Below are 23,293 nucleotides of genomic sequence, written 5' to 3'. Positions count from 1 at the left end.
TAGAGCAGGGAGCGCGTGTCAGTGCTGTGTGCTCTGATAATCTCGCATCGGAGAATCATAGCACAGCTGCGGAGGAGATGGAGAAATGAATTTCCTCTGTTGCCTACATCGGCGGAAATCGCACTGCACCGTCTATCCTGACCAGTGACCCCACACAGAAACTTCCCCTCATCCAGCACCATGACAACCAGCACAGCAGAGTCCTGCATACACTGAGGCCCCTGATCATGTGACCCCTGACTCCTCCCCTCCTGTGACCTCATCCCAGGTCCTGTGCGCACAGAACAGCCATATATGTGGTGTGCGGCTCTGCAGGTGGAGGTAGGTGCTGGAGATTCCCCATTACTGGGCGCAGGGGACATTAACCCCCTCAGTGCTGAGCCTGTGGTAAATCCCTGTATGTGACTATAATGGGACTGTGTGTTATACCGGGGGCAGGACGGGGCCATGACTGGATGTAGTGATCATGTGACGCCGGTGACAGCTCTGGAGGTTTCTTACATGGGATCTTTATGATGTTACATCGTCATCTTCTTCTCATTCAGGTCCCTACAATATCGGATCCTCTCAGTGGAGATCTTCTATATAAGAGAATTCTCCTGAGTGACCATACAAGGATGGAGAGGGACAGGGACAAGATGGCGGAGAGGATATTACACCTCACCCTAGAGATCCTCTTCCGGCTTACTGGAGAGGTGAGAGATTCTGATGACGTCACATTACATCATTCTTATCTATGGGAATAACAGATGGACAGAACTGGAGAGGTGAGGACTCTGGGAATGTCTGTAGTGAGGTTTATTAATGTGTCTCTCCATAACCAGGATTACACAGTAGTGAAGAAGACCTCTAGTGAGCGCTGTCAGGAACCTGTGTCTGAGGGGTGGGGAAGACCCCTGAGCCCAATCACAGGGCCTCCACCTCACCCCCTGATACATGAGGACATCAATGACCAGAAGATCCTAGAACTCACCTACAGGATGATTGAGCTGCTGACTGGAGAGGTGACACTGCTGGGAATGCTGGGACATTATACAGTAACGCTATGGAGGGATCGGGGGGGATGACGGTATCATTGTATGTGTCAGGTTCCTGTAAGGTGTCAGGATGTCACCATCTATTTCTCCATGGAGGAGTGGGAGTATTTAGAAGGACACAAAGATCTGTACAAGGACGTCATGATGGAGGATCCCCAGCCCCTCACATCACCAGGTAATAGACAGGACTAAATACACACGGCCTATAATTATCTGTATGTAAAGAATGAATTCAGTCCCTGTATGTGTTTCCTCCAGTTCTATCCAGTACGAGGACAACACCAGAGAGATGTCCCCGTCCTCTTCTTCCACAGGACTGTAAACAAGAAGATCTCGATGTTCCTCAGGATCATCAGGTAGATGGAGAGAAGGTGTCATGAGATCTCCCCTATGATGTGTAGATGCCTGTGAAGGTCTTGTGTTCAGTCTTGTTTTATCCCCCAGTATTATACACTGAACTGCTAATTTATTAGAAACACTGACACTTTCTTTATGGAAACTTTCCTGAATAGAGAATACTAATAACACTGCAGTCCATCTCCAAGACCAATTACCATGGTCAATAATAAAATATATAATAAAGTGATAATTTTTCAGTCTGAAACCACATTAAAATGGGAATTATGAGCACTTCACCTAGGCATGGTTGTCAGTGAAATTTTGAAAAATTCTTTCCTAACCTCTTCAGTTTTTTCTTGTTGAAAATATTAGTACTGATAATATTGTGATTGAGGGAAAAAATACAATGAAAGGGGATCCATAGGACATACACGATTTATTGATGAATATATCAATAATATGTGAGGCAGTGACCTGTGTTACATGTGAGGGTTACTGTATGTTCCCCGCAGGATGTGCATGGAGGTGTATTGAGGCCATGGGAGTGCATTGCAGTTACAGGCGTAGCTGTGACTGCAATGAAACCTAAAAGTGAGTGTTAGTCTTGGACAAGCTATTTGTCCAAGGCAGATTTGATAAAACCTGCTGGGCTTTTGTTTTGAAACGGACTACAGTATGGTAGTGTGGCAGTCGGTATCCTTCCTGGCCTGGTTTTCCATGTGGCCGAAGGCTACAGGTTCTTTGGGTAAAAGCCCTGCAGTAAAGGGTTTGGGTGTGTCAGTGTCAGTCTGGTGTTTTCTAGAGTGCAGAGCAGCCAGGGGAGCTGAGATGCCTGGCACCCACAGCGTACACAGCGGTGCGGTCACCCACAGTAACTGGTCTTGGAGATGGACTGCCATGTTTATTGGCTGCAAACTGGAGGATATGGCTGTCGGCTGCGATCCAGAGGATATCGTGTACTGTGTAATGCTGGGAGTTGGACATTAAGGTGGAGGTCACACTTGCCTGTGCCATGCGAGAAACTCGCCCGAATCTCTCGCATCAATACCCGGTACAGCCGCCGTCACTCAGGACCATAGCGTGTGGCTGCATGTATTTCTGTGCAGCTGAACTCTCCGTTCCCGAGAGCCGGCGGCAGTGCCGGGTATTGATGCGAGAGATTCGGGCGAGTTTCTCGCATTGAACTCGCAAGTGTGACCCCTGCCTAATGCTGTGAGTTAGACATTAATGCTGTGAAGTAAACATATTAAAGAGACTTTTGTTTGGAACTTTACTGGGTCACTGAATCAATGTCACGCTCACTCCCTGACTGGGTGGTGCGAGCGAGGATTGTGGCCCCACTGTGCCACAAACCCGACTACCCTGGAGGGGTGTGACTAAGCAGCTACCTTGATGTGTTCACTGGAACCTCTAGTGGTGAGGTCAGGCTTGTGTGGCAGGTAGCTACCAGGTACCACTAGAGGGCGGTGTCTGGCTGTAGCAGCTGATCACACTAGGGAACACTAGGGACAGGTGCGGGCAAACACAGGCGGGCTAGGCTGGCACTTTGGCTGGCAGGAGGGCACGGAACAGACTGGAGGAATTGGGACTGTAACGGGTAGGGCAGGAACACAGGCAGGTACGAGTAGGAAGAGGGAACTGACAGTAACCAGTACAGACTGTAGGGACAAGAGCCACGAGCCGCAGGACGTGGAGGGCAGAGCAGAGCTGCAGGGCACAGAGCATAGTCGCAGGGTGTGGAGAGCAGAGCAGAGCCTCAGGACGCGGATAACAGAGCAGAGCCACGGGATGGGAGCAGAGCCGGGGGATGGGAGCAGAGCAGAGCCGCAGGACAGGAGCAGAGCCACAGGACAGGAGCAGAGCAGAGCCGCGGGATGGGAGCAGAGCTGCAGGACATGGGATGGGAGCAGAGCAGGGACTGGAGCAGAGCAGAGCTGCGGGACGGGAGCAGAGCCGCAGGATGGGAGCAGATCAGGGACACAGGACGGGAGCAGAGCCGCGGGATGGAAGCAGCCGCAGGACGTGGGATGGGAGCAGAGCAGAACCACAGGACGCGGGACAAGAGCAGAGCTGTAGGATGCGGAAGAGGAGCAGAGCAGAAGGAGTGGATACAAGGATACACACAACTGATTAGGGAACAGACTAGGATACAAACAGGTACAGTTATAGGACGAAGGTCAGACAAGGACAGACACGGGAACAAATTTAGGCCAAAGGATTCAGGCCTGGGGATACAGCCCCCAGGGTGGCAGAAACTAGACACAAAGAGCACAGAAACGGGCCTGGGTATGCAGCCACAGGAAGGCAGAAAACAGGACAGGACCTGGCAACTCAGTAACAGAAAACAGACTGAGAGTTTGTTGCTCAGGCATCTCCCTATGGGTGGAGATGCCTTAAGTACCCAATACCTCTTGGCAATAGGGTGGGGGCATATTAGGCGTGTGCACACTGTCTCTATAAGACTCAGGAAGTGCTGGGGCCGCCACCCTAAGCATACAGCCAGGAAGTGTGCAGCAAGCAAGGTCAAGAGGTTCACAGCATGGAGCAGGCAGAGGACAGAACACACAGCATGGCCCGCAGTAGTGAGTGAAATGGTAGATGGGAAGCCATGCAGTGATGCCGGCAGGGATGTTACACTCATCACTGCATAGCGTGGATACCGCTGCACTACAAATTGTAGGTAGTGCACAGTGTTGTAAATTTTAACTGACTACAGGACTGGTGTCCATCTAATGTGTTTGAAATCACTCATTTTTCCTTGGCACAGATGGGCTATAACATCAGATGAACAGTTCCTGTGCCACCATCTATCAGGTGTCATCATTTCAGGCTGGTGGAAGTAGTGTAATGGTGGGGGATTTTTTCTTGGCTCATCCTGGATCCTTTGTTATCTGTGGATGGATGTTTGGACATTAGGGCTTACATAAGCATTTTGGCCAACCAAGATCATCACTTCATGGCAGCTGTTTCCCCTAGGGTAGAAGGACAACGCACCATGACACAATGGTCGACTAGTTATGGATTGCTTCCAGGAATATTAGAGAGTTTTTGTTGCTTCCCCGGACTTCATAGTCCTCATGTTTTAATCCTATAGCGCATCTTCATGATGAGATGAAAGAGACTGTTCACAACATACCAGTATCTCCATATTATTTGCGGATGGGCCAATAATCCCACAGAATTACTTCTTCATCTAGTGGAATCTATTACAATTTGAATTGCTGAGGATCTGAATAGACAACGTGGGTGTCTCTAATAATGTGGCCATTCAGTGTGTGTTCTATACTTGGTGGAGATGACAGGGTAAAGCTGATCATAGACATTAAATGTTGTCTGGATCTTCCCCCAATTTTCTGGTTATGATTTTTTCATCTTTCTTTGACTCTTAATATTTCTTTCAGGGTAAATATCTGCCCCATATTAATACTACAGAGACATATATGATTGGTGATGAGCGGTGTAAGGAGGAGATTCCCACAGATAACCGCACAGGTGAGTATAACCTAAAAAACAATCAGTGCCAGGAGCGCACATCGGGTTGGCTCCATCCCAGAGGGGACACAAATCCATTATGGGTATTTATTTATGCGCCATGATTGTGCATATAATAATATATGATTATTTTGTGACATGTTCGGACATTTCATCTCTTGCACATATCTGGTCAGTTTACATTATCTGTCTTGCAGCACATGATAATTATTATTATATTACATTATATGGTGATCTGCTGCAGACTTCTGCAATGTCTAGTATAACCCTGTTTTTTGTAAACCTACTACCATCCACTCTGATCATTACATAGTATATTTTTCCCCAAATTAAACACGTGGATTATGTGTCTGTATTCCTAAATCTTAAACAGATTTTGGTTCCCTTCCTCATTTTTCTACAATCATATTCTTACATTCTGACATCTTCCCTCTTGTATCTAGTGATTTTTTTTTACATTACACTTGATCCATTTTGTTTACTTTATATTTTACATATGTGATAAAAGATATTGATGGTTTTTAATTCACTCTTTTACTTCTAGTAGTGATTTTTTGCAGTTATAGCTCTATAATCATGGCCTTTTTTGTTACTATTACATATCATGTACTTAACCTTTTTAGATCCTTTTTTTTTGCCACTTTTGAAGCAGAAGAGATACTTCTGTATTCACAGTCCTGTTTAATACAGGACACTCAGTGGTTGTCTGTTAATATACTGTATTTTCCTGCGTGTAAGACGACTTTTTAACCCCTCAAAATCTTCTTAAAAGTTGGGGGTCGTCTTATACGCCGGGTACAGACAAATGTGCATATGGTGGGTGGGGGGGAGTGGTCCCGATGACGAAGAGAGGGGGCGTCTCACAGGAAAGTGTGAGTGGAGTAGCCCCCTGTTACCTGATTGCGGCAGCGTGGGGGTCTCTGTGCTGGGGAGCGGCGGCTCCTCATTGCGGTAGCATAGTGTTTCTGTGCTGGGAGCGGCAGCTCCTCTTCGTGCCGTGGGGGCTCTGTGCTGTGGGGCGGTGCATCTTCTTGCAGCGTCGGGGCTCCTCCGGCATCTCCTCAAGGCCCGGAGGCACCGGCAGCTCCATTGCTACGATGCGGTGGCCTCCGGGAAAATGGCCACTGGGGGCGGCGCATGCTCAGATTCAGATCTCGTCCCGAGATCTCGGGAGACGAGATCTGAATCTGTGCATGCGCCGCCCCCAGCGGCCATTTTCCCGGAGGCCACCGCATCGCAGCAATGGAGCTGCCGGTGCCTCCGGGCTTTGAGGAGATGCCGGAGGAGCCCCGACGCTGCAAGAAGATGCACCGCCCCACAGCACCCACGGCACGAAGAGGAGCTGCCGCTCCCAGCACAGAAACACTATGCTACCGCAATGAGGAGCCGCCGCTCCCCAGCACAGAACCCCCACGCTGCCGCAATGAGGTAATAGGGGGCTACTCCACTCACACTTTCCTGTGAGACGCCCCCTCTCTTCGTCATCGGGACCACTCCCCACCCCAAAAGGCACATTAGTCACCGGCCCTATAAGACAACATACGGCATATAAGAAGATCCCCGACTTTTAAGAAGATTTCATATTTTAACTGGAAAAGTTGGGGGGTCGTCTTATACGCCCAGTCGTCTTATATGCCCGAAAATACGGTACTTTTGAAGCTTGTCAGTGCCGGGGATCCGAACTCAAGACCCCTGATATGGAAGGTAGAAACATTACTAGGGAGCCACAGGCTGTACTGTTCTGGAGAATTTTCTCAGCCTAAAAACCTCAGAAGCATTCTTCTCTACATGCATAATATAATGTTATATACAGATATCATGCCAGAACATTATAAGTGCTGAAAAGTAATCACCAGAGATTTCTAACTATAGAATCGAATCATTTTCAAAAATTATACAAAATCATCACAGTAAACATGGACATATGTTGTGTCCCTGTAATTGTAACAACATGTACAATATAGTGATTTATGGTGATCGGTAAATAGTGTGAATGAAAATGCCACCTTTATTTACATTCATATTATATAAATATATATTTTTAATGGCAAAAAAAGCTTATCACTCAGAACTTTGATTTCCATTCTAAAAAAGAACACATATAATAAACAATAATAAAGGAACCCAGACGGACCACAATTAACAGGCCCACTCGGCCTCTGTTTGCTTCAGTTGTGCAACAGATCTATTTTGGACATAAATTCCTTTTTCCTGAAAAGAACAGTCAAAACTCAGAAACTCAGGTGTGAACACACTCCAAAACTGTCTGGCAAAAAATGGAAAAATGGATACATGTCTGTGTTTGATCCGCTTGATTGAATTTGCCCATTCAAGGGAATGGGTCTGCATTTCCAGATCGTACTCGCATGTCATCCAGAATATCCTGGTTCATTAACTGAATCAGAATATTGTATGTTGAGATTTCTTTCCTCGTGAACCACCAGACTCCAATATTTTTACGGTGAAGAACTTCATAGTGTGAATATGTCCCATGGAGAGGGGAAGAATGATGGAGAAATCATATACCTGCCTGGCAGTGAGTGTGCTTGGTTGTGGTAAACAGCCATAGAAATTGAAGAAGGTGGAGGGGTAACGTAACTTCAGCTGTGCTAGTTCATGAGAAATCAAAACATATCATGTGAGCAGAGCTGGAGAAACATCCCGAGAGCAAAAAGTTTGAATGTGGAAGAGGTGGAAAAAAAGCTATGGGGGTTTCTGATGAGCAGGACAGCTCCATGCAAAAAACAGATATGTGGAGCTTTATTACCACAGAGGCTTAGTCACATATGTGGTTACCTATTTGCAGGGCTGGCGTTAGGGGCAGGCAGACTAGGCAGCTGCCTAGGGCCCCCACTGCCCTAGGGGCCCCCAGCCAGGGGCTGATATACCGCCGATGCCACTTCTCTGGGGCTGAGAGGTGGAGGGTGGTCCCTGCAGGCAGGCCCAGTATCATGTAGCATCGGGCCCCTCTCACTCCCTCCTGTAATCATGCCAACAATACATCAGCTGGGGAGATAACGGCGCGGAGTGCAGAGGTTCAAAAGGGGGCGTGTCATGCAGGGAAAGACGCTGGCCAATGAACACTTTCCTCACCAGACTGAGGAGAGCGCTCATTGGCTGCTGTCTCTGTTCTCCTGCATGGCACGTCCCAATGGTGACTGGTGAGTACTTACCTACAGTCTGGGGCCCCGCCGCACAGCACGCAGGAACAGCAGTGGAGGAAGAGCAGGACTTCTAGTGTGTCTTCTGCTCCCGCCTCCACTGTTCTGTTCTCGGCAGGCTGCAGCATCACCTCACAGGGAAGAGATGGGGGAGGAGCTCACTGCACGGGACAACAGGGGAGCACTAGGGGGCTGATATCAGTGCTGTCTGCTCTGTGCCCCATCCCCCACATTGGGATCTGCCACCCTCTCCAACTGAACTGACCTCCAGGGCTCATCTGATCACCTGATATACAAGATTAGTATGTGTGTGTATGTTCTTGTTTATGTATGTATGTGCATCTGTGTATGTACAGTATGTGTGTATCTATGTGTATGCTTCTGTGTGTGCATGTACAGTATATGTGTATGTGTGTATAGTATATGTGTGTATCTGTGTATGTGCGATATAATTGTATGTATGTATGTTTATGTGCATGTATGTACAGTATGTGTGTACGGTATGTGTATACTTTGTGTATATAACTGTGTGTATGTATATACGGTATGTGTGTGTATGTACTTTGTGTATGTATGACAGTATGTGTATCTGTGTGTATGTACGGTATATGTGTGTGTATGTATAGTACGTGTATGTATGACGGTATATGTATGTGTATCTGTGTATGTACGGTATATGTATGTACGGTATATGCGTGTGTGTATGTATAGTACGTGTATGTATGACGGTATATGTATGTGTGTATGTATGGTATATGTGTGTTTCCATATACGGTATATGTATGCGTATCTGTATGTATGTGCGGTATATGTACTGTACGTGTATCTGTGTGAATGTACAGTATGTGTGTGTTTGCATATACGATATATGAATTTGTATCTGTGTACGGTGTAACGGATATATATATTTATTACAAACACGCACAGTATATATAGAGAGATAGATAGCGATATATATATCCATATCAGTGAAAAAATATAAATATTTTTTCAAGGTGTTTGGGCCCAAATAGAACTTTTGCTGCGGGGGCCCTGTGATTGCTATGTACGCCCCTGCTTGCAGGACAGTAATAATGAGGGCAATCTGACTTGTTTCTCGGAGCCCAAGGCTCCAGGGTGCCATTGCCAGATTGCCATCATCATAAGCAGTGTACCGGGTAGGAAGGGGGGCCCAGACACATTTCTTGAACAGGGGCCCCAAGCTATTAGTGTCCGCCCCTGCCCCCAGCCAGTGGCGTGTCGCTAATTGCCGCACACCATGCAGCTGCTATGGGGCCCGTGAGTCAGTGGGTGACAGGAGGCAGGAGTCGGCTGCTGCGGCTAAAGCCTGTGCCCGCTGCTAAAGAGAAATTCATAGTCACTGCTCCCCACGCCCATAGTCACTCCCACCACTATGCACTGAAGCCGGTTCCGAGAGATGGGAGGGACTATAGGTGTGGAGAGCAGTGAATATTCATTTCACTTTAATAGCGGTCACAGTAGCCGCAGCTGCATGCTTCCTGCTGCTAGGCGATCACATGTGCCCGCTACTAAAGGGAATGAATATTGATATGCTGCTAAGATGATACTGTATGGGGACAGATTGATCTACTAGTGACCATTCTGTCCCCATCATTTTTCCTCAGCCGGTGTAAAGAGGGCGGGAAACAAGCGACGAATGACTTCAATATTGTTGATCACACTCGTTTAGTGGCCTGAACTCAGCACATGTAAATACAACCAAAATGCTTCTGTGTGATGTGCAATATGTTAGCATTTGGGGCCCCATGTTAAACTTTTGCCTAGGGCCCCACTTTGCCTAAAACCGGCCCTGCCTATTTGTTGCACACAAAGGTGTCCGTAGCCTTTACGCTAGGTGATCTTTGAAAGAACCAACAACTGTGAACCATGGATTACAGAGGACACTGCTGCAAATTAATTTTCAGATCCCCAGTGCTCCCATATTCATGATGGAATGCAATGCTTTCTGTTGACTTCCAATACATATAAAATAATATGAAAAATTTCTCCTATCTTGTATCTATCGCTTAGTTTCTTTTTATAAAAATAAATACAAAACCTACACTTGCATAAAAGCCATTGCTTATTTTTACATGGCCACACTTCTGTGCTCTGTGCTAGATGCATGTATATATTTGTCAGGGAGTGTATGAGAGATGAACATTATCTATTAGCACTGACTTGCAGTTAAATTTATGAGGGTCCACTGAACATGAAACTGCAAATGATTGGTGACAGGTGAAGTGAAACCAGAACCTACAAAGAATGTGGCTTCAACAGAGATGTGAAAATATTGAAAAAGCACAACCTGGTGACCTAACATCATAATCTACTAGTCCTTTGGTAGTAGTCTCCTGTCTTAATCAGTCTATATCGATAATATAAATATTAGTATAATTTCAATGCAGTGTTTTTGACAAATAATAATTTTATTCTTGGCAGATGGCGGTACCAGGAGCTCAGAGGAACATCTGATATTTTCAGATTTTGCAGCAAGGGATCAAGGTATCAAATCAGATACATATGAAGACCATGTAGTTATCACAGATATACCTCAAGCCCTCCTTAGGAAAAATCTATCATCTGATCCTTTTAAATGGGTCCTTCCTTCTACTTCATTAAAGGAAAATATTAAAAACAAAAACCACAACAGTACTGATGAACATGAAGTAGCTCACACAGGGGAGAAACCATTTTCATGTTCACAATCTGGGAAATGTTACAATATTAAATCAAGATTTATTTCACATCCAAGAAGTCACTCAGGGGGGAAGAAGCTATTTTCATGTTTAAAATGTAGGAAATATTTTAAAAGGAAATCAGATCTTGTTTCACATCAAAAACTTCACACAGGGGAGAAGCCATTTTTATGCTCAGAATGTGGGAAATGTTTTACAGATAAATCACATCTTGTTACACACCAGAGAACTCACATTGGGGAGAAAGCATATTTATGTTCCGAATGTGGGGATTGTTTTAATCAGAAATCAATTCTTGTTAGACATCAGAGAACTCACACTGGGGAAAAGCCATTTTCATGTTCAGAATATGGGAAATGTTTTATACATAAATCACATCTTGTTTCACATCAGAGAACTCACACAGGGGAGAAGCCATTTTCATGTTCAGAATGTGGGAAATGTTTTATACATAAATCACATCTTGTTAAACATCAGAGAACTCACACAGGGCAAAAGCCATTTTCATGTTCAGAATGTCAGAAATATTTTATGGATAAAACACATCTTGTTACACATCAAAGAACTCACACAGGGGAGAAGCCATTTTCATGCTCAGAATGTGGGAAATGTTTTAGTGAGAAAAAAACTCTTGTTAAACATCAAATAACTCACACAGGGGAGAAACCGTTTTTATGTTCCGAATGTGGGGGTTGTTTTAATCAGAGATCAAATCTTGTTAGACATCAGAGAACTCACACTGGCAAAAAGCCATTTTCATGTTCGGAATGTGGGAAATGTTTTAGAGAGAAATTCCATCTTGTTACACATCAGAGAAGTCACACAGGAGAAAAGCCATTTTCATGTTCAGAATGTGGGAAATGTTTTATAGCTAAATCACATCTTGTTAAGCATCAGAGAGCTCACACTGGGCAAAAGCCATTTTCATGTTCAGAATGTGGGAAATGTTTTATAGATAAATCACATCTTGTTACACATCAGAGAACTCACACGGGGGAAAAGCCATTTTCATGTTCAGAATGTGGGAAATGTTTTATAGATAAGTCAAATCTTGTTAAACATCAGAGATCTCACATATTGGAGTTGCCATTTTAATGTTTAAAATGTGAGAAATATTTTAAAAGGAAATCAAATCTTGTTTCACATTAAAAAATTCGCAAAGTTCAGGTAGATAGGTAGATGCTATTTGATTAAAATGGTCATCTTTCCAATGTTGCTATGCTTATTTCAAGCTCTTCCGCTGCTATTGTCACAACCAGATATTAAACAATTAAATGCAGCGTTTAGGAGGTTCATATGGAGTGAGAAGGGAAGAACACATTTAGGATTGCTCAAGCTACAATTGCCCAGAAGAGAGAGAGGAACTAATTTTCTGGATATTGGAAGATACAATCTGGCAGCTAACTTTAGGTACATTGTGGATTGGATTTGCGGGGTCTCCCATTTTGCCAACATACAATTGGAGCAACAGGTGAGCCCTCGGGTGTCACTAACCACTCTAATCCATCTGGGTAACGATGAGCTCCCTGATTATATTAGAGAGCACTCGGTTTTGTGGCAAACTATTTTGGCAAGGAGAAGAGGGAGAAAAATCTGTGGACGGACAGGTGATCTGTGTCCCTTTCAGCCATTCCTCACCAACCGTTACACCGATGCCTCTACCCTGTGCCAGTCATTGCACTGGTTACCCATCCGCTCCAGAATCCAGTACAAAACTATTACCATCATTCACAAAGCGCTCCATGGATCAGCACCACCCTACATCTCCTTCCTGGTCTCGGCCTACCACCCTACCCGTGCTCTCCGTTCTGCTAATGACCTGAGGTTAGCATCCTCAATAATCAGAACCTCCCATCTCCAAGACTTTTCACTTGCTTCGCCAATTCTTTGGAACGCACTACCCAGGTAAATACGATTAATCCCCAATCCCCACAGTTTTAAGCGTGCCCTAAAAACGCATTTGTTTAGACTGGCCTACCGCCTCAACGCATTAACCTAATTATCCATGTGTGGCCCATTCATATGAGTTAAACCAAAATCAAGTTTCTCGCATCATGTTCTCATACAATTTATACAGTTAATAGCCCTCTGTGTCTGTACTGTTATATACTTAGGCTGTTAACTAGTTCATGCAGCTTTACATTAACACTCGATCCTTACACTATGGCTGGTCCGAACAACGAAAGCAATTGTTACCATTCACCTCTTGTGTCTCCCCTTTTTCCTCATAGTTTGTAAGCTTGCGAGCAGGGCCCTCACTCCGCTTGGTATCTATTTTGAATTGTCATTTTTGTAATGCTGTAATGTCTATTGTCTGTACAAATCCCCACTATAATTTGTAAATCGCTGTGCAATATGTTGGCGCTATATCAATAAAATTATTATTATTTCTAAGCTACTCTAAGTTTATGAATAATTGTCCACCTGTACATTATGTAACCTTGGCAAAACAGGGATGCACCATGGTGGCTGACATGTTGGATCAGAATTTCTCCCTACTATCTTTTGAAACAATAACACAGCGCTTTCCTTTTTTTAGACACAAGCCGTTCATCTTCCTTCAGGCACGTAGCCTAACTCTAAACAGCAATAGCACAAAAAGAGGACTTGAAAATCCTCCAAAAATACAGCAAAAAGGCACAGATCCTTACCTGCCTGGGCCTCCAAACAAATGAACTAACAGGATGCAGTGGACCCATATAGTTAAGATGGCAGTAACACAGGTGCAAGAATACCGATGAGGCAACTGCTCACAGCCCACCAATTCATGGAGGGGGCTGTTGCTTGGTATATCAATGCACAATAAAGACTTGTATGTGGCGCTGTTCACACTATGGCAATGCACAGCATCCAGGTTAACAGCCTAGTGGATACACCCTTCTTTTAGATCAGATGGGCTGCCCAACGCTATCAAAATGCATCCCATGTGAACAGGCACCCCAGTTTACAAGACAAAATGGACCCAACTGCACCCTGAAAAAAATGAAAAAAAATAAAAATGTGAGGTATTAGTTAATATTTTGGCCAAAATACTCAAGCTGGTAACCTCCATCACGGGTCCTCACCGTCAAAATGCATCCCATGTGAACAGGCACCACAGTTTACAAGACAAAATGCAGTGGACCCATATAGTTAAGGCACGTAGACTAGCCCAAAAATATAATAGTGGTAGGAAAGACGCAACTCAGATGAATAACATGGAGGTCTTTCTTAAAACCTCAAGATCGCAGAATGCTTCAACGAGCAAAATATACTCCATACTACGTCAGCGTTCGTCTTGGGGTGAGACATCGGGCCTTCTAGATGGGTAATTTGAAAGCTACGATGTCACAGAAGAAATTTATTCCCTATAGTAGTTACACGGACATGGCTTTATTGATTCTACATAGGGCATACATCACTCCGTCAATGCAGGCTAAAATGACACCTACAACATTGTATACATGCTCAAAATGTGAAACACACAACATAGACATCCTCCATCACCTGTGGAGTTGTCCAGGAATACAAGATCTATGGCATTTGATACATATAGTGATGAGCGGGTATGCTTGTTACTCAAGATTTCTGAAAATGCTCGGGTGATCTCCAAGTATTTTGGGCGTGCTGGGAGATTTAGTTTGTGTAGCTGAAGCTACATGATTGTTACTCTCGCACCCTGGCTGGGTGGCGTGAGCCCCACTGTGCCACAAACCAGATTACCCTGGAAGGGGCGTGACTAAGCAGCTACCTTGGTGTTAACTGGAGCCTCTGATCATGAGGTCAGGCTTGTGCAGCAGGGAGCTGCCAGGTACCACTCCAGGGTGGTGTATGGCTGTGGCAGCTGATCCCACTGTGGGATGAAACACTAGTGACAGGTGCAAGCTAGTATGGACGGCCACGATTGGTACTCTGGCAGGCCCAGCTGGCACTCTAGGTGGGCACGGCTGGCACTGTGGCAGGCAGATGGGCACGGCTGGCACTCTAGGCAAGCAGGCGGGCATGGCTAGCGAGACTGAAACTGGTTCGGGTAAGGCAGGTACGAGTAGGGATCAGATAGGACCTAGTTCAGACTGGAGGGACAGGAATTGTTAGGAACCAGTTCAGTCTGGATGGACAGGAACTGCTTCAGGAGACACGGGAACACAGGCAGGAATGAGTAGGATAAGGAAGCAGACAGGAACCAGTACACACTAAAGCAGAACCGCAGGAGGTGGAGCAGAGCAGAATCCGCAGGAGGCGGAGCAGAGCAGAACCACGGAATGCGATGCTGAGAAGAACCACTGGATGCGCAGCAGAGAGCACAGCCGCAGGTTGCAGAGCAGAGCTGCAAGTTGCGGAGCAAAGAGCAGAGCCGCAGGTTGTGGAGCAAAGAGCAGTGCCACAGGTTGTGGAGCAAAGCTGCAGATTGTGGAGCAAAGAGCAGAACCGCAGGTTGCTGAGGAAAGAGTAGAGCTGCAGGTTGCGGAGCAAAGAGCAGAGCCGCAGGTTCTGACAGGGTCAGGTATGAGACAAGCTGCAGGTTCTGACAGGGTCAGGTATGGGACAAGGCACAGAAACAAGGATTCAGACCAACTAGGGTACGAAGCCCCCCTGGGTGGCTGAAACAAGAGACACAGGTGTATGCCAGGGTACGAAGCCAGGACCTGGCAACTCAGCAGCAAGACACTAACTGAGACTGCGTTGCTCAGGCATCCCCCTAGGGGTGGAGATGCCTTAAGTACCTGATGCCTCTTGGCAATTGGCTGGGGACACCTTAGGAAGGTGCACACAGTCTGTATAAAAACAGGAAGTGCCAGGGCCGCCGCCCTAAGTATACAGCCAGGAAGCGTGCAGCAATTAGGGCCATGAGGCCCAGTGCATGGAGTAAGAGGGGAGATTGGAAGCCATGCAGTGAAGCTGGCAAGGATGTTACAATGATTTGCTGCTGCTAGACAGCCTGAATACATGTGGGATTGCCTGTTTGTTAGGGAATGTGTTCAGGATGTCTAGCAGCCGCAAATCATGCAGCTGCGGCGACACAAACTAAATCTCCGAGCACACCTAAAATACTCAGAGATCACCCCAGCATGCTCAGAAATCTTGAATAACGAACAAACTCGCTGATCACTAGATACATGTAGAACTAGAGACTACCTTTCATATTACATTGCCACTTACACCACAATGGGCAATCTTCAATATGTTGGGGGAATCTCAGCAATCTCTGCCCAAGCATATAAAAGCAATTTTGGTAATATGGGCTTCGGCAGTTAGGAAGAACATATTACACCATTGGTTGAACCCTAATATACCATCCCAATCACTAATACAGACAAAAACAATGTTCCTATTCAAAATGGATTGGTTGGAAACATTAACCAACAGAGAGAGACTAACGGGGAAGTTTCTCACGAATTGGTCTTTTCTTATTCCTACATCACCAGCTATCAAAGATAGACTGAGAGCCCAGTTGAAGGACACCTGATGGTATCTCTGTATATGTATTGATGGACATATCCCGATTCCATAGACTTTAGATTTTTATTTATGCACAAAGAGAAGTGGGGGGGGGGGTTAAGGGGAGGGATTACAGAATAGGTAGAGTTTGGATGAGTTTATTGTTTTGATAATGTCATATTGAACAGAATGGAAAAGACAACTTGACATGGATTCTATGAAATGTTACTCTTTTGATATGTGCCATTTTCATGTTCAGAATGTGGGAAATGTTTTACCTAGAAATTCGATCTTGTTATATATGAAATAACTCACACAGGAGAGAAGCCGCATTTGTTTTAAATCATGACATTGCTACCATGTAACAGAAAAATTACAAGTTATAATCAAGTAAAGTCACTTTTCTACAAGAGAAAGGGAAAGCAACTTAGATCAGTAAATGATTAATGGAAAAAGTATATAATTATCAATTACCATTTGTTCTATAAAGTACAATCATAATTTCTATAAAATATTTACTGTGTTTTTATGTACTATTTAAACTTTAGTCGCGTGGAGTCCATTGGACGCAATCAAATTTGTTTTGGTCATATTTCTTCAAGTAAATTAAAAAAAAAAATAAGTTAAAAAAATATTCTCACCATTACCAGTTCCATATACAGTATATGTTGAGCAGTCCTGAAATCTGCAGTGAAAACTTGTCAGCTTCAGCAAGTGTATATAAAATGGAAAACGTGCCGCTGGATTCATATAAAAAAAAATGCATGATAACATCCTTCTCCGGTACCACACTTCAAAGGCTTCGATTCTTCTGTCTTGTTTGATTTTCTCCTGTTAGATAATAAGGGTCATAACTTCTAAGGGAACATTTTGATAATATATTTGTCACAATTCTGTTTATCAGTGTCCCTGTTGAAGGACTTTGTCCCATCAGTGTTGTCTGCCTCTTCTCCGCCTCCACCAGTGTTATGACCCCAATGGCAGGGGGTCTCAGAGACAATAGCGAAGTCTGCAAACATAAAACCCAGCTCATAGGGCAGTGGTAACTGGGCTGACCATATAGCTGAACCTAGCACACAAATAACAGCAGCCGGGGAACGTACCTACGTTGATTCTAGACATCTGGCGCCAGCCGGAGAACTAACTAACCCTAGCAGGGAAAAGAAAGACCTTTCTTGCCTCCAGAGGAAATACCCCAAAAAGTTGGATACAAGCCCCCAACAAATAATAACGGTGAGGTAAGAAGAAAAGACAAACGCAAGAAATGAACTAGGTTTTAGCAAAGAGAGGCCCGCTAACTAATAGCAGAATATAGGAAGATGACTTATATGGTCAGCAAAAACCCTCACAAAAACTCCACGCGGAATATTCCAGAACCCCCGAACCGTCTAACGGCACGGGGGGAGAACATCCGCACCCTAGAGCTTCCAGCAATATAAGGAATCAAATTTAGTACAAGCTGGACAAAAATAAGAGCACAGAAAATAACCAAAAACAAGAAAGCAGGACTTAGCTTAATTTTGCATAGAACCAGGACCAGCAGATAGGAGCAAACAGAAGGATCTGATTACAACGATGCCAGGCACCAGACTGAAAATCCAGGAAGTTCAAATAGCGACACCCCTGGACTAACGAGGCCAGGTGGATACCAAGCAAGGGAAGGAATATCAAAGTGTCATATCACTAGTGACCACAAGAGGGAGCCAAAAGGTCAATTCACAACAGTACCCCCCCTTAAGGAGGGGTCACCGAACCCTCACCAGGACCACCAGGGCGATCAGGATGAGCAGCGTGAAAGGCACGAACCAAATCGGCCGCATGCACATCAGAGGCGACCACCCAGGAATTATCCTCCTGACCATAGCCCTTCCACTTGACCAGATACTGAAGCCTCCGCCTGAAGAGACGAGAATCCAAGATCTTTTCCACCACGTACTCCAACTCGCCCCCAACCAACACCGGAGCAGGAGGCTCAACAGAAGGAACCACAGGCACAACGTACCGCCGCAACAAGGACCTATGGAACACGTTGTGAATGGCAAACGACACAGGAAGTTCCAAGCGAAAGGACACTGGATTAAGAATTTCCAAAATCTTATAAGGACCGATGAAGCGAGGCTTAAATTTAGGAGAGGAGACCTTCATAGGAACAAAGCGAGAAGACAGCCACACCAAATCCCCAACGCGAAGTCGGGGACCCACACCGCGGCGGCGGTTGGCAAAACGCCGAGCCTTCTCCTGTGACAACTTCAAGTTGTCCACCACATGATCCCAAATCCGCTGCAACCTATCCACCACAGAATCCACCCCAGGACAGTCAGACGGCTCCACATGTCCCAAGGAAAAACGAGGATGGAAACCAGAGTTGCAGAAAAATGGCGAAACCAAGGTAGCGGAACTAGCCCGATTATTAAGGGCAAACTCAGCCAACGGCAAGAAGGTCACCCAATCATCCTGATCTGCAGAAACAAAACATCTCAAATAAGCCTCTAGAGTCTGATTTGTTCGCTCAGTTTGGCCATTAGTCTGAGGATGAAAGGCAGATGAAAACGACAAATCAATGCCCATCCTAGCACAAAAGGATCGCCAGAACCTGGAAACAAACTGGGATCCTCTGTCAGACACGATATTCTCAGGAATGCCGTGCAAACGAACCACATTCTGAAAGAATAACGGAACCAGATCAGAAGAGGAAGGCAGCTTAGGTAAGGGCACCAAATGGACCATCTTGGAAAAGCGATCACATACCACCCAGATGACAGACATGCCCCGAGACACTGGAAGATCCGAAATGAAATCCATGGAAATGTGTGTCCAAGGCCTCTTCGGGACAGGCAAGGGCAAAAGCAACCCGCTGGCACGAGAACAGCAAGGCTTAGCCCGAGCACAAGTCCCACAGGACTGCACAAATGACCGCACATCCCGTGACAAGGAAGGCCACCAAAAGGACCTAGCCACCAAATCTCTGGTGCCAAAAATACCCGGATGCCCTGACAACACCGAGGAGTGAACCTCGGAAATGACTCTACTGGTCCATTTATCAGGAACAAACAGTCTGTCAGGTGGACAAGAGTCAGGTCTATCAGCCTGAAATCTCTGCAACACACGTCGCAAATCCAGAGAAATGGCCGACAAGATTACTCCCTCTTTAAGAATACCAACTGGCTCTGAGGCTCCAGGAGAGTCAGGCACAAAGCTCCTAGAAAGAGCATCAGCCTTAACATTCTTTGAACCAGGCAGGTACGAGACCACGAAGTCAAAACGGGAGAAAAATAATGACCAACGGGCCTGTCTAGGATTCAGGCATTTAGCAGACTCGAGATACATCAGATTTTTGTGATCAGTCAAAACCACCACACGATGCTTAGCACCCTCGAGCCAATGATGCCACTCCTCAAATGCCCACTTCATGGCCAACAACTCCTGATTGCCAACATCATAATTCCGCTCAGCAGGCGAAAATTTCCTAGAAAAAAAAGCACATGGTCTCATTACTGAGCAACCAGGGCTTCTCTGCGACAAAACGGCCCCTGCACCGATCTCAGAAGCATCCACTTCAACCTGAAAGGGAAGCGAGACATCAGGCTGACACAAAACAGGCGCCGAAGTAAACCGGCGCTTCAGCTCCTGAAAAGCCTCCACGGCTGCAGGAGCCCAGTTAGCAACATCAGAACCTTTCTTGGTCATATCCGTCAAAGGTTTAACAACGCTAGAAAAATTAGCGATAAAACGACGGTAGAAGTTAGCAAAACCCAAGAACTTCTGAAGACTCTTAACCGACATGGGCTGAGTCCAATCATGAATAGCTCGGACCTTGACTGGGTCCATCTCCACAGCAGAAGGGGAGAAGATAAAACCCAAAAAGGGAACCTTCTGCACACCAAAGAGACACTTTGAGCCCTTAATAAACAAAGCATTCTCACGCAAAACCTGAAACACCATCCTGACCTGCCTTACATGGGAGTCCCAATCATCAGAAAAAACCAGAATATCATCCAGATAAACAATCATAAATTTATCCAGATACTTCCGGAAGATGTCATGCATAAAGGACTGAAACACTGAAGGAGCATTAGAGAGCCCAAAAGGCATCACCAAGTACTCAAAATGACCTTCGGGCGTATTAAATGCAGTTTTCCATTCATCTCCCTGCTTAATGCGCACAAGGTTGTACGCACCACGAAGGTCTATCTTGGTGAACCACTTGGCACCCTTAATCCGGGCAAACAAGTCTGACAACAGAGGCAAAGGATACTGAAATTTAACAGTGATTTTATTCAGAAGTCGATAGTCTATACAAGGTCTCAAAGATCCGTCCTTCTTGGCCACAAAGAAAAATCCCGCACCAAGAGGGGAAGAGGATGGACGAATATGTCCCTTCTCCAGAGACTCCTTAATATACGAACGCATTGCGGTATGCTCAGGTACAGACAGATTAAATAATCTTCCCTTAGGAAACTTACTACCTGGAATCAAATCTATAGCGCAGTCACAGTCCCTATGAGGAGGAAGAGCACTGGACCTGGACTCGCTGAATACATCCTGATAATCAGACAAATACTCAGGAACATCCGAAGGAGTAGAGGAAGCAATAGACACCGGCGGGGAATCGCAATGAATTCCCTGACAGCCCCAACTTGACACAGACATAGCCTTCCAATCCAAAACTGGATTGTGAGTTTGTAACCATGGCAGACCCAAAACGACCAAATCATGCATTTTATGCAAAACAAGAAAACGAATCACTTCTCGATGTTCAGGAGACATGCACATGGTCACCTGTGTCCAAAACTGCGGCTTATTTTCCGCCAATGGCGTAGCATCAATACCTCTCAGAGGAATAGGATTAACCAAAGGCTCCAGAACAAAACCACAGCGCTTGGCAAACGACAGATCCATAAGACTCAGGGCAGCACCTGAATCCACAAACGCCATAACAGGATAGGAAGACAATGAGCAAATTAAAGTCACAGACAAAATAAATTTAGGTTGCAAATTACCAATGGCGACCGGACTAACCACCTTTGTTAAGCATTTAGAGCATGCTGATATAACATGTGTAGAATCACCACAGTAGAAACACAACCCATTCTGACGTCTATGATTTTTCCGTTCAATTCTAGTCTGAACTCTATCACATTGCAATAACTCAGGTGTCTGTTCAGACAACACCACCAGGGAATTAGCGACTTTGCGCTCCCGTAAACGCCGGTCAATTTGAATAGCCAACGCCATGGAGTCATTCAGACTTGTAGGAACGGAGAAACCCACCATCACATTTTTAATGGCTTCAGAAAGGCCATTTCTGAAATTTGCGGCCAGAGCACACTCATTCCACTGAGTAAGCACGGACCATTTCCGAAATTTTTGGCAATAAACTTCAGCTTCATCCTGGCCCTGAGAGATAGCTAGCAAAGCTTTTTCTGCCTGAATTTCAAGATTGGGCTCTTCGTATAGCAACCCAAGCGCCAGAAAAAACGCATCAACATCTGCCAAAGCCGGATCGCCTGACGCCAACGAGAAGGCCCAATCCTGAGGGTCGCCCCGTAAGAAAGAGATAACAATTTTTACTTGCTGAGCTGAGTCTCCAGACGAACGAGGTCTCAGAGATAGAAACAATTTACAATTATTCCTGAAATTTCTAAATTTAAATCGGTCTCCAGAGAACAATTCCGGAATAGGTATTTTAGGTTCTGACATTGGACTGCTAGTAACAAAATCTTGAATACTCTGCACACGAGCAGCAAGCTGATCCACACTAGTAATCAAGGTCTGGACATTCATGTCTGCAGCAAGGCTCCAGCCACTCTGAGATAAAGGGGAGGAAAGAAAGAAAAAAAAAATACTCAGAATTTCCTTTCTTATAATCCCACTTCTGCAATGCATTAAATATTCACTTATGGCCTGGCATACTGTTATGACCCCAATGGCAGGGGGTCTCAGAGACAATAGCGAAGTCTGCAAACATAAAACCCAGCTCATAGGGCAGTGGTAACTGGGCTGACCATATAGCTGAACCTAGCACACAAATAACAGCAGCCGGGGAACGTACCTACGTTGATTCTAGACGTCTCGCGCCAGCCGGAGAACTAACTAACCCTAGCAGGGAAAAGAAAGACCTTTCTTGCCTCCAGAGGAAATACCCCAAAAAGTTGGATACAAGCCCCCAACAAATAATAACGGTGAGGTAAGAAGAAAAGACAAACGCAAGAAATGAACTAGGTTTTAGCAAAGAGAGGCCCGCTAACTAATAGCAGAATATAGGAAGATGACTTATATGGTCAGCGAAAACCCTCACAAAAACTCCACGCGGAATATTCAAGAACCCCCGAACCGTCTAACGGCACGGGGGGAGAACATCCGCACCCTAGAGCTTCCAGCAATATAAGGAATCAAATTTAGTACAAGCTGGACAAAAATAAGAGCACAGAAAATAACCAAAAACAAGAAAGCAGGACTTAGCTTAATTTTGCATAGAACCAGGACCAGCAGATAGGAGCAAACAGAAGGATCTGATTACAACGATGCCAGGCACCAGACTGAAAATCCAGGAAGTTCAAATAGCGACACCCCTGGACTAACGAGGCCAGGTGGATACCAAGCAAGGGAAGGAATATCAAAGTGTCATATCACTAGTGACCACAAGAGGGAGCCAAAAGGTCAATTCACAACACACCAGTTTATGTCAATGGAGGTTTGGAGTATGAGGTGCAGAGGATCGTGGATTCTAGGAGGATCAGAAAATCCAATCTCTCATTGACTGCAAGGGATGTGGACCCAAGGAGAGATCTTAGGTTCAGGCTCATTCGGTCTGGTCAGAGCCATCCGTCATAGGTTTCCTGGTCTGGTGGCCCCCCTAAAAGGGGAGGTACTGTCATGATTCTTCCTCCACATAGAAAAAGAACAAATGGCACCAGGTGTCTGGCCAAATCAAGTGATACAGAGTTAGATCCGTATTGACCTTTAAAAATGGTTGTTTTCTGCTGCTGGGAAACTGGTGCTCTTCATCATTTAACAATAAGTATGTCAAAGCAAATTAGAAAAGAAGATGCAGCACTCACCCAATTGCAGTGAAAAAAAGGTCCTTTTTATTCACCATCCAACAGTTACAGACATTTTACTTGAAGGCGGCAGGTGTGCGTGAGGG

At 45.3% G+C, this 23,293-nt stretch overlaps 1 protein-coding gene across 1 annotated transcript in view; it reads left to right on the top strand.

Moving 5' to 3' along the window:
* The first annotated feature begins 261 nt into the window (after positions 1-261).
* LOC143767325 (uncharacterized) overlaps positions 262-23,293 on the top strand; it is a 43,952-nt gene continuing 20,920 nt past the window's right edge. The window contains exons 1-7 of the mRNA XM_077255566.1: positions 262-321; positions 546-695; positions 825-1,004; positions 1,089-1,212; positions 1,296-1,393; positions 4,778-4,868; positions 10,472-11,781. Of these exons, the coding sequence (XP_077111681.1) occupies positions 295-321; positions 546-695; positions 825-1,004; positions 1,089-1,212; positions 1,296-1,393; positions 4,778-4,868; positions 10,472-11,781 (1,980 nt within the window). The 5' untranslated portion in view covers positions 262-294. The remainder of the gene's footprint in view (positions 322-545; positions 696-824; positions 1,005-1,088; positions 1,213-1,295; positions 1,394-4,777; positions 4,869-10,471; positions 11,782-23,293) is intronic.

This window comes from Ranitomeya variabilis, chromosome 4 (assembly GCF_051348905.1).
Source record: "Ranitomeya variabilis isolate aRanVar5 chromosome 4, aRanVar5.hap1, whole genome shotgun sequence".
NCBI classification, from domain to species: domain Eukaryota; kingdom Metazoa; phylum Chordata; class Amphibia; order Anura; family Dendrobatidae; genus Ranitomeya; species Ranitomeya variabilis.
The sequence above is the reverse complement of the archived record's forward strand: the minus strand, read 5'-3'. Positions and strand labels throughout refer to the sequence as shown.